Source organism: Rhodamnia argentea, chromosome 8 (genome assembly GCF_020921035.1).
Source record: "Rhodamnia argentea isolate NSW1041297 chromosome 8, ASM2092103v1, whole genome shotgun sequence".
Lineage (NCBI taxonomy): Eukaryota > Viridiplantae > Streptophyta > Magnoliopsida > Myrtales > Myrtaceae > Rhodamnia > Rhodamnia argentea.
In genome coordinates this window covers 23,392,394-23,402,659 of record NC_063157.1, presented here as the reverse complement: position 1 = coordinate 23,402,659, position 10,266 = coordinate 23,392,394, and the positions used below count along the sequence as shown (strand labels likewise).

At 42.5% G+C, this 10,266-nt stretch overlaps 2 protein-coding genes across 3 annotated transcripts; both read right to left on the bottom strand.

Moving 5' to 3' along the window:
• Positions 1–45: 45 nt before the first annotated feature.
• Positions 46–3,947, bottom strand: LOC115735442 (BTB/POZ domain-containing protein At3g44820). The gene is made up of 5 exons (XM_048284667.1): positions 3,744–3,947; positions 3,173–3,601; positions 2,742–2,811; positions 1,187–2,395; positions 46–1,103 (listed from the first exon to the last, which is right to left on the bottom strand). The coding sequence occupies exons 2-5, from the start codon at positions 3,220–3,222 to the stop codon at positions 534–536; spliced, it is 1,899 nt and encodes a 632-aa protein (XP_048140624.1). The 5' UTR covers positions 3,223–3,601; positions 3,744–3,947; the 3' UTR covers positions 46–533.
• A 1,972-nt stretch (positions 3,948–5,919) lies between these two features.
• LOC115735502 (UDP-D-apiose/UDP-D-xylose synthase 2-like) lies at positions 5,920–10,266 on the bottom strand. 2 transcript variants are annotated; one of them, XM_030666768.2, is made up of 10 exons: positions 10,152–10,266; positions 9,771–10,059; positions 9,290–9,382; positions 9,031–9,138; positions 7,499–7,613; positions 7,277–7,410; positions 7,089–7,190; positions 6,914–7,006; positions 6,600–6,735; positions 5,920–6,501 (listed from the first exon to the last, which is right to left on the bottom strand). In XM_030666768.2, the coding sequence occupies exons 2-10, from the start codon at positions 10,044–10,046 to the stop codon at positions 6,386–6,388; spliced, it is 1,173 nt and encodes a 390-aa protein (XP_030522628.1). In that variant the 5' UTR covers positions 10,047–10,059; positions 10,152–10,266; the 3' UTR covers positions 5,920–6,385. The 2 variants fall into 2 exon arrangements, with proteins under 2 accessions (XP_030522628.1, XP_030522627.1); XM_030666767.2 differs by lacking the exon at positions 10,152–10,266 and having other exon boundaries at positions 9,771–10,131.

Sequence of the window (10,266 nt, the reverse complement as noted above, 5' to 3'; positions counted from 1 at the left end):
CCTACTCGACATCTAAATGAAGAGAGATGGGCAGGCGGGCATGTGTTTTTCGCCCGGTAAAGCTGAGCTCAAGGATTCAGGAGTTTGTATATGTAATGTCCGATCTTGAAACTCTTGTTCCCAATCTATAGTTCCGTACATGAAATGTACATGTATAACACCATGATTACAGATGGTACAAAAAGAAGGAAACGGAGAGATACACCTATCCCAATGACCAGACAACGAAACATCTACGCATATGCTCAATCGGGAGAACCGCATTGAGCTTATCAGTGACCACCCAGCGTCTACATCTTTGAAACTAACCACTGCATGCATGCTCGAGTTGGAGGTCATCTACTACATTAACTGTCATCCTCTATCCACTGCTGAAAAATGACTATAAAAAATCGAGCAAAGGGAAGAGACAGTATGAGGAGGAGCCTCCCGAAGCCTCCAATCTTGACCGTGGCTCCTCCTCATACTGTCTTCCTAGATCAATATCCATATTGGGTTATCTCGAAAGAACAAAACCTTTTGCAGATCAATTTTCAGACCAAGGACAAACTCTTTCGGTGTCTGGAATGACGAGAAGGCTGTGCATGCTCGACCGACTTTCTTGCAGTGGGGCCACTGCTTTCAGCATGATCCGGTTGAGCGTCCGAAGATCGTGGAAGAAGCTTGCATCCGATTTTCCTGGCAACCAAGCGAGGTGAACTGAGAGAGCTGTGTGATTTGGCCACCCTTCTCATCTCCTGTTTTATTTTACCGAATTCTTCTTCAAGTTCCCCCACCCTAGACATCATCTTCTCCATATCGACTTTGAGGACCTGGTTCTCGCGCACTACTGCCACCCATCCATCTCTCTGCACAATTTGTCCTGCCATGTTGCTCGGAGCAGACACTGGACCCGCTGCTGCACTTTCAGTATCTAAGACATTAAGGCAACCAGCTAAAGCTGTTCGCAGTTGCATCTGCTCAAAGAACAAAACTTGTAGAACGACTCTCAGTGGCAACCTTTCATTTTGGGAAGCATGGGCACAGGCATCAATGGACAGTCTCTGGTAATCAATGATGTTGCAAAGTTCTTCCTTGTCCTTGTCTGAGAGCCATGGATGTGCCTGCGCATTGATATTGGTCATCATAAGCATCCAAAGCAACCAAAGACATTTCCTTACTATAGTAATTGATCTAGAGTTTATACCTTGAGATAGATATCCACAGCTCTATATAGTCCATCATGCAAAACTCTTGAAGTATCGGGAAGAGCTTCAGCAAGAGAACAAATTTTATGAGGTTTCAGATTTACATCAGAAGCTACTTCAGCAATATAAGCATCTATCAACTTTGCGACTGTGGTTAATGGTCCAGCAGAGGGGGATGTTTCCAGCTCAAATGATGCAGGGGAAAATGATGAGGCCTTCGACTCAAGAGAAACAAAATAATGGACAATCCGCTCAATACAGTCAGTGTCATACAAAGTGTCGGAATCCGAGTATGTAGGTATCAAAAGACTGTCTAGGGTAGCCAACTCCAATTGCATTCCTATTCTCCTCTCCAATGCATCTCTGCATGTATGATTGACACCCAAGATGAACGCAACCCGAAGGAGCCCCAATAAGAAGCGACAAAAAGATCTCCCCTTCTTATCAGGGAGAAGATTAACAATGCTTTCAAGTAGAATCCTTTGATCCACAATGACAGGTGTCAAGCTAAAACTAGCAACTGTCCTGGTTTTGCCACTTTGCACTCCTTGCCATCTGCCCAGACCAGGCAGGTATTTTCTAGCATAATGCACAATAGCACCAGCGAGATTCTCAGACCTAACACCTCTTGATTCCATTGTCCTAATAAGCCTCTCAAACACCCCCACACTTAGATATGATATGTCTTCAAACCACCAGTCAGATTCTGAACTTCGAATTCTTGCTCCTGTGTTTATTCCATTCCATAAAATGCTGCCACCAGGGCTTTGTAAGCTTCCATACATCATCATGGGCCATCCAAACAAGCTTGGGTCAGTACAAACCATCATGGACAGTGCATTCAAGCATTTGCTAACTATCTGAAGTTTTTCGGCATAAGTTATGACAGCTTCAGAACTTTGGAGAGCCAGTATACACTCCTTCCAGTTACGAAGGACATTCTTGTGGAAATAACTTTCTGACTTGGAAAGCAAGTTATCTTCTCCATACTCATCTGTCATTTCAAGAAAATCTGCTGCACAGTAGACTGTCACAATGGTCCTAGGAGTCAATTCCACACGGCCACCATAACAAAATTTGGCAGCGAGAAGAAAAGAATCAGGGCCACCAGGAAAATTGTCCAGCTCTAATGTGAAAGTCCTGTCTTCGCTGCTCGGGGATTCTTCACATTTATGTGCTATCTTCCCGCATTTTGATACAAGAGGGAACTGGAAATTCAAATCCAGATTAAAAACAGAAAGTCTTTCAGTTGTGCCGCATGGACTTAGAATTAGCTACTTGAGGCTTTCACTTTTGTGTATACCACGAAGCTCTACGAGACCATACAATGAAAGTCATAATAGTAATTAAACACTAAGGCGATGCCACTAAAGATGGTCATAAAATTGGTTGGCATTTGAACACTAACTGCAAGTTTGCGATAGTAACCTTGTACTGAGTCGAAAAACCTTGTAGCAAGTCAAAATCACGAAAAATTTTCCATTCAAAATATAATTTTTCACGGCAAATCAAAAGGGCAACAAAAGGAGCATTTGGAAACGGCTAGGGGCAGACCTTGTGAAGATGAAAGTTGATGCTTTCCACAATGATTGTGATGTCACTTGGCAAAGCCGCAGTGCAAAACCTGCCATAACCATGAAACAACCGATGTTGAATACTGTACAACCTAAATAACGCCCAGAATAACAAAAGTCAACTTCGTCTTCCAAAATTTCCAGACGATCAGAGGAACAGAACCAAAGCATATTTGGCCCAGTTTGTGAGATCAACAGGTGATCACAACACGACGACACGACTTATCCGAGCAGAGAATAGACAGAACTAATGCACGTCCGAAATCCTCAAAACTATCGCAGCAATTTATAAGACCCGACCCCTCAACCAACTCAGCACCCAGAGGAATCAAATTCTTTGAATTTCTCCATGATTAAAAAACAAACTAAGAACAAGCTCCAGCTCCAGAGAGAGAGAGAGAGAGAGTATACCAGTGGTTGCCTTCGCGATGGAACCCATAAACCTTGCCAGCAGGAGCCATCACCAAGCATGAGAGGAACTGACGCAACCCCTCTTCTTCCTTCGATCAACGACGAATCAAACCCACCTCAGCTTCGAGGAGAGAGAAAGAGAGAGTGGGACTCTGAAATTATTGCTTCATTCTCACTGACTGAAGCAAGCCAACAGACATACCGCACAAGCGCCTATCTCTTTCTCTTCCCTCACTGCGTCAATTGTGGTCGTCAGGAAGGGCAACGAAAACAAGAGTGGGTCTTTACAACTCAGGAAAGAAAAACCCCACATCCCACCACCCACCAGCATGGACCCTTTTGGATATTATATTAACACGCTCGTCGATTCTGGTGTTCTCTTGCGGTTGAGCGAGCACGGACCACAAGACGACCGAACCGGCGGAGTTACTCAACGCTTAAAAAAGCCCAAAGAAAAAGGCCAAAAAAAAAAAAAAGGAAAAAAGTGGAAGTGAAAATGAGTAAAGCAGATTCTCTGTTCTGGGGTTTGGGGGGGAATGAAGTAATTGAGAAGACAACAAAAGAAAATTACTAGAAAAGAAGGTGCGATCACAGTGTCGGGTGGCGGTGGTGCTGGACGCCGGCCGGAGATTGGGGGGAGAGAGAGAGAGAGAGAGAGAGAGAGAGGAGGTTGCAAAAATGATGGTCTCTCACGCTTTTTGTCGAGCAGGTTGGGTGCAATCATCAATGACGCGTGGATCCGAGGTGAATGATGACCGGTGGAGGGGGGGGTCTTTGAACTCTGCAGTCCTCCTCACGCAAATTTCACGAAAAATTCAATTATTGAACTTTGCACTTTCACATCCCCCGGCTTTTGTTTAACGAAAATCAATTATCTAAAATGTTTTTTTTCCCTCTAATCCTGTGCATTTTTATTGATCAAGTAAAAAGTTGGATAGCTACTGGTATAGGTGGCCGGTTCCACGGAACCGCCGGTTCCGGCCGGTTCCTAGTTCCCAGTTCCGATTCGAACCGCCGGTTCCTAGGCCCAATAACTCTTTTTCGCGGGCCTTCTCCCCTTTTTAAAAAAAAAAATTCGGGTTGGAACCGTGGGCCCGGTCAACGGGTCGGAACCGTGGGCCCGGTCAACGGGCCGGTTCTAGGCCCGGTTCAATATTGGCCATGTCTAGCTATTGGTAATAAAATACATATTTTTGAGGAGGCAACATGCTGACCAAGCAAGCATTTGGAAGTTCGAATGGAAGCCGGATGCGGATCAAAAAGAAAATCTTAGTCCCCGAAGGTTTTCGAATATTTGCAATAGTTTCATATCTTTAACGGACTAATAAAACCCCACAAATAAACTAGTAACATCACTAAATCCGATTCTAAATGTGTAATACATCGACAGGTGATTAGTTAACAGTTCATCGCATTGTTGAATATTTCATCGAAAGTCTCAACGAAAATTATTATTAGAGAAAACTTTAAATAAGGGCAAAAAGTACTTCATTTTCCTAAATAAGGGCTTGAAATACCCTCGTTATTTTAAAGAAATGCCCGATTGAAGGGCATTTTCGTCCGTTTACTTTTTTGGATTTTTTTTCCTTTTTCTATTTTTTTATTTTCTTTTTCTTTTCTTTTCCCTTTTCCCTCCTCCACCATCGTCGGATCTAGCCAGGGTCGCCCTTGCCCAACGTCTGCTAGGGCAACCCTCACCCCCACCAAATTGGGCGAGAGCTGCCCACGCAAGGGTTGCCCTCGCCTTGGGGTAGCGTGCCCTTCTTTAAGTCGATTTGAACATTTCAAATTCTTATTTTAAATAATATCTATTTCAAATCTTTATTCTTATTTATAATTTTTCCTTTTACTATCCCGTCCGGATATTTCGCCTTTTTTTATGAGGGGAAGGAGGGGACGGCATATTTGGCTGTTTCACTCTTGCAGAATCGGTGTTGGGGCAAGTGCCCTCGTGTAGTCGACCATTCTTTTGTCCGATTTTGTCGGAACATGGACAAACAGGGAACTTAAAGTATCGGTTTTGACTGACCAACGTAGGAAAAATAATGCCTCCAGAACGAACCAAAAGGACAGTAAGACCGATGACGCGATTGCATCGATGACACTCGTTCAAATGCGACGGTGCTGGACAGTTGTACGAGAAGCTATAACTGGAAGCAAACACTTGAATGCTATGTGCAATAAAATGTTCTTAGAATTAGAATCTTTCTTGTTCAGTCAGAAAGTTTCCAGAGTCTTGATTTTTGTTATTTAATCTTTTTTTTTTGTCGCTCTCCAGCCTCCAAGTGGTCCCCGATTATAGAAATTCTATATTATATTAAATGAAATGGCTCAGATAGGGCAATCTTTATAGGTCGTCTCTATCCATTTGCGAATATCATATTTTCGGGAAAAAAAAAATGTCTCAAGGTCCTCATCGAGAGTAGCAAGACGTCCGGTATCCATAATTATATAAAAGGTCCATTTATTTTGCAAAAAAAATAAAAATTATTTTTTTAAAAATAATCGCTTATACCACTTATAATAAATAATCAATTATTGATATTTAATTTATGTCTAAAGATATTCGTAGATAAATTTTTTCTTATTCATGGAAAATATTTATCAAATTATTCATTTTTTACTAAACAAACGCACTAAAATAAAAAGTATCTTTCACAAGGAAAAATCGATTCTTAACTCTGGAAGGTCATATATATGCCCAAATGACACAACCACCTTTATTCACCTATAAGCTGGAGAGCATGTTATCAAAACAGTTTATTGCAATTTCGAATATTAAAGAAGCTCACAAGCTTTAAGTTATAAATACCAATTACAAAAGAAAGGAAAAAAATTCAAAGCGTTAAGAGTGACACGGTGGTACAACAAGCTTTCGAAGTGGATAGGAATTGCGACCAATCCCCTGCAACTGGACGACCCAAAACGCTCAGTCTTTGTGTGATGCGTAGCTGAAAGCTCTATTTACTGAATTACAGAAGCCCTAAAAGAATCTAGTTATAACCAAGATATCCTATCCCGATCCATAGACTACAACTGCCGACGCCACAAGGGCCAAAACGTATCTTAATGTATAAAGAGCATCGTCTATTTAGATATGTTTAATCTCCATGAAAGAATTATAGGACCTGTAACTGCGGCACCCTCCGGTGTGAACCCACACAGAGCCAGAAATCACTCGGCCTTTTCTTTTCGCTAAGTAGACCCTGTAACTCAGCTTGTGGCAACAGGTTGCGAGATGGCCTTCTTGATAGCCTCAGCATATGTCCTGTGTTGGTAAGTGAGGGTCGATTCAAGCAAGTCCCACAGCGATGTCTTGGGATTCCAACCTAGCACGAGTACGAGTCATAGATTGTCAAAACACTCGTGACCAAAAAGCAATTACCCAGTTGGATCAGCTAGGAGGTTAAGATATCGGGCCAATTACCTAGTTGCCTATTGATGATGGTCATGTCTGGGATTCTCTTATCACTATCATCATATCCCTCTCCATAAAACTCCTTGGAGCTAACATCAATGGTCGGTACTTCCAGAGGTGGCTCGCCACTAACCTTAGAGTAAACCTGGAAATGTGGAAGAGCAGACAATTCCTAAATATTATTTCTTGCACAAAGAGTCACAGATATCTGATAAAAACACCAAAAAACTTTCAAGGTTGAAGAGAGCTCTAACAGGCCTTCGAGGACTGAACATTTCTATCTGAAGACAAAATCCAAAGAAAAGCAAAGCATGACAATTTACCTGAGTCATCATCTCAGCCAGCTGCCTGACTGTGACTTCGTTGTTGGGGTTGCCAACATTGAAAATGTGGCCATTGGCTCTCGCTGAATTTTCCTGAGACAAAAAGATCATGGTCTCCAGTCACCCATGAATGCTCAACATAAAAAATGCACTGGACACATTGAGTTCGACTCACAATCATCAAAAGAACAGCTTCAATAGCATCCTTGATGAAAATGAATGTTCTCTGGGACTGACCGCCATCGACAAGCTTAAGTTGCTGACGGCGAAGCAGAGCCTGAAATAGGCCAAAGCAAGGAAAGATGACGATGGTGGAAAGAGAAGAAAATCAAAAAAACAATTTACTCCATTAAACATTCTCACATTACTAAAGCATGCAAGAACCCTGGGAACACCCTCACTTGGACCGTCGATGCCAGGAATAAAGTCCATTCTAGGTCCAATCCAGTTAAATGGTCTGACTATAGTAAACTCGAGTCCATTTTCTGCACCCTCAGCTGTGAGAAGCAAGAGGAAAAGTTAGAGAAACTGTATTAAGAAGAACGAGAGTTGAAGTAACCAGAGATCACTATGAACATAGATCACCATAAATCAGCCTTTCAATCAGTTGCTTTGCGCATGCATATGACCACCGCTGCTTTTCAATTGAACCAAATATGCAAGGGGAGGCATCTTCTGAAAGCATGTAATATGCAGGGTCCTGACAAACCAACGCACTAGAAGATGTTAAACTCAAGCAACACAAGTGAACATAGACCGAAGACACATTGGCAAATTTCAAAGTAGTCAATGTTGTTATCATGAGCAAATATCTAAGACCAGAAGGTGCTGTGAGTGTACGTATTTCTGGTGCAAAAGCTTGACCGTGACTTGGCCATCAAGTGAACACAGCATTCAAAATCTGCATTAAGCAGCTAGAGAAGCCAGACAGCAATCAGCAACGTCATTATAGCAAATATAAACAAAGTTTCCTACCTCATTATTAAATTAAACATGTCAGAACCATGTTAACTATTAAGGCCTCTTTGATCGAGTTAAAGTAAAAGTAAAAAGTACTTTTTATGAAAAAAATTAAAAGTAAGAAGTACTTTTTATGAAAAAATCATGTGTGCACCTACGTGTAAATATTTACATTTTCTGAATGTCTCAACCATGATAGAATTATAAAATCAAAGTGTGTCCCCACAAAATCTTGATTTTGCAAAAAGTAAAAAGTAGAAGTAAACCCAAGCAGACCTTGGCTTTTTGCTTAAACTTAAGATTTTAGTGTTCAAGGTTTCGCTTTTATACATTATATATATATATATATATATAATATATATATATATATCTATATATATGATCATCCAATGCCACGTGAACTTTCTTTCATAACTTATTTTGTAAAATTTTAGAAACAAATTGCTGCACATAGAAGTACCCAGGTAATTCAGTATAGCAATATAAGAGTTCCCCCTTAATAACGGGGGAAGCCTCATCATCAGCTAAAAGCACATTCAAAGAACCAATAAAATCAACTGTAATATTGTAGATAGATGAAGCTCAAGAGATCAATGAAGACAGATCTCTTTGTGCCATCATTTAATACAGGTGAGAACAGCAACACTTCTGTCTGCCCAGCCAGATGCTGAATACACTTGTTCATGTTTCTATACCATTACCAACATACAAAAGGTTGACTTTGATATATCACTCGAAATCACATTTTTTTTTTGTCAAAACTCCAAATCACATTAACAGTGTACCTAATGCCGCTGCCAGCTATGCTAAGGTGGACACATGAAACAGCTGACTTATCCCAATGCACTAGCACAAACCACTTCACAGACTGCAAAGACTCCTCTTAATTTATTTTGTGACCTGCAGCACTGCTTCGCAGACCTAATAAACCATTCCTGCAGTTACATAACGTGGTTTCATATCTTCCAATCGTGGTGATCTAGAATTATCTCAAGAAAGGAGATTCCAGATCAAAACTAGTTTAAGTGTAGCCAAGTGCAAAGTCAAACAACACAAGACAAGATGTTTTGTCCCACAAATCTGCAGCAGATGTCAACATCCACCAAATGTGCATAGGGAAAAAGTGAGAGCTACAGATAATGAAAGATAAGTCTTACCTGGCGGAGAGGGCTATCCTTGGGAAGAAAGCTTCCGATGGTCTTCCCATACACCTCACACGTGGAAAAGTGAATAAGACGCTTGCCATTTTCTGAGCAGTACTTGACCTGACAACACCAAACTCATCAACATCAATCCATTTGTGCATAAGACGCTCATCCCTAAAAGTGTTCCTATGGTAGGGCCACAGAGATCCAATCACAACAATTTGACCGTTATCAACAAAAAGGCATGAACCATGAAGAAGAAATCCAGTACCACAGGGAGCGCATCGATGAAATTGCTGTATATGGTGTCAAGAGGACGAGTATTGTAATCAGCAGGAGTACAGATCGCCGCTAGATTAACAGTCTGCACGACATAAACATGAAACCAGGCGCAATGTCAGCGCGGCAATCGACTCAAAGGTCGCATCTAGCTCGAGAACACGAATAACTAAAAGCCGGACGACAAGACCAAAGCACAAACAATCAAATAATCCGGCAAAACATCACGCGCAGTTTCTTGTCAAATCCACCAAACGTAACAGCTCCACGCGCAACGCATTAGCATATGGCAATGCAGCAACGAGGGAGCGCTCAAATAGCCAATTCGCCATAAATCCAAGCACATTGAACCAATTGCACATGCCAACGCGCAGAAGAAAGAACTGCCGCAACACATACCATGCGTTCCCACACGCACACAGAACAGAGCAACGAGAATCCTCGAATCAGAGGGGCGGGGGCCTAAAACTCACCAGATCCGACATCTTGATGAGGCCTTCGAGGCGGGAATCGTGCTTGATGTTGATGCGGTGGAACTGGATGCGGTCGGCCCAGGGGAGGGTGCTGGGCTCGAGGAGGTGCTTGATCTTGTCGCTGTAGACGTCGAGCGCGAGCACCTTGTGCGGCGTCTCCGACATGAGCTTCTCGCAGAGGTGGGAGCCGATGAAGCCCCCGGCGCCGATCATGCATATCGTCATCGGCTTGATCGGCCTCCCGTCCAGATCTACTCTCGCGACGCCGCTCGCCATGTTCTCCGATCGAATCGCCTCTCGACCTGGAAGCTTGAAAATTCTTCCGTGTTCTGCGCCGGCGGTGGGGGGGGCGGGGAGGAAAACGAGAATGACGGAGCTCAGATCGATAAGCTTTCGCTTGGTTTCGTCTTCCCGTGAGAGAGAGAGAGAGAGAGAGAGAGAGGGAGCAGAATGGGTTTGGATGGTGGGAGTGAAGCGAGCGGTATTTATGAAATGT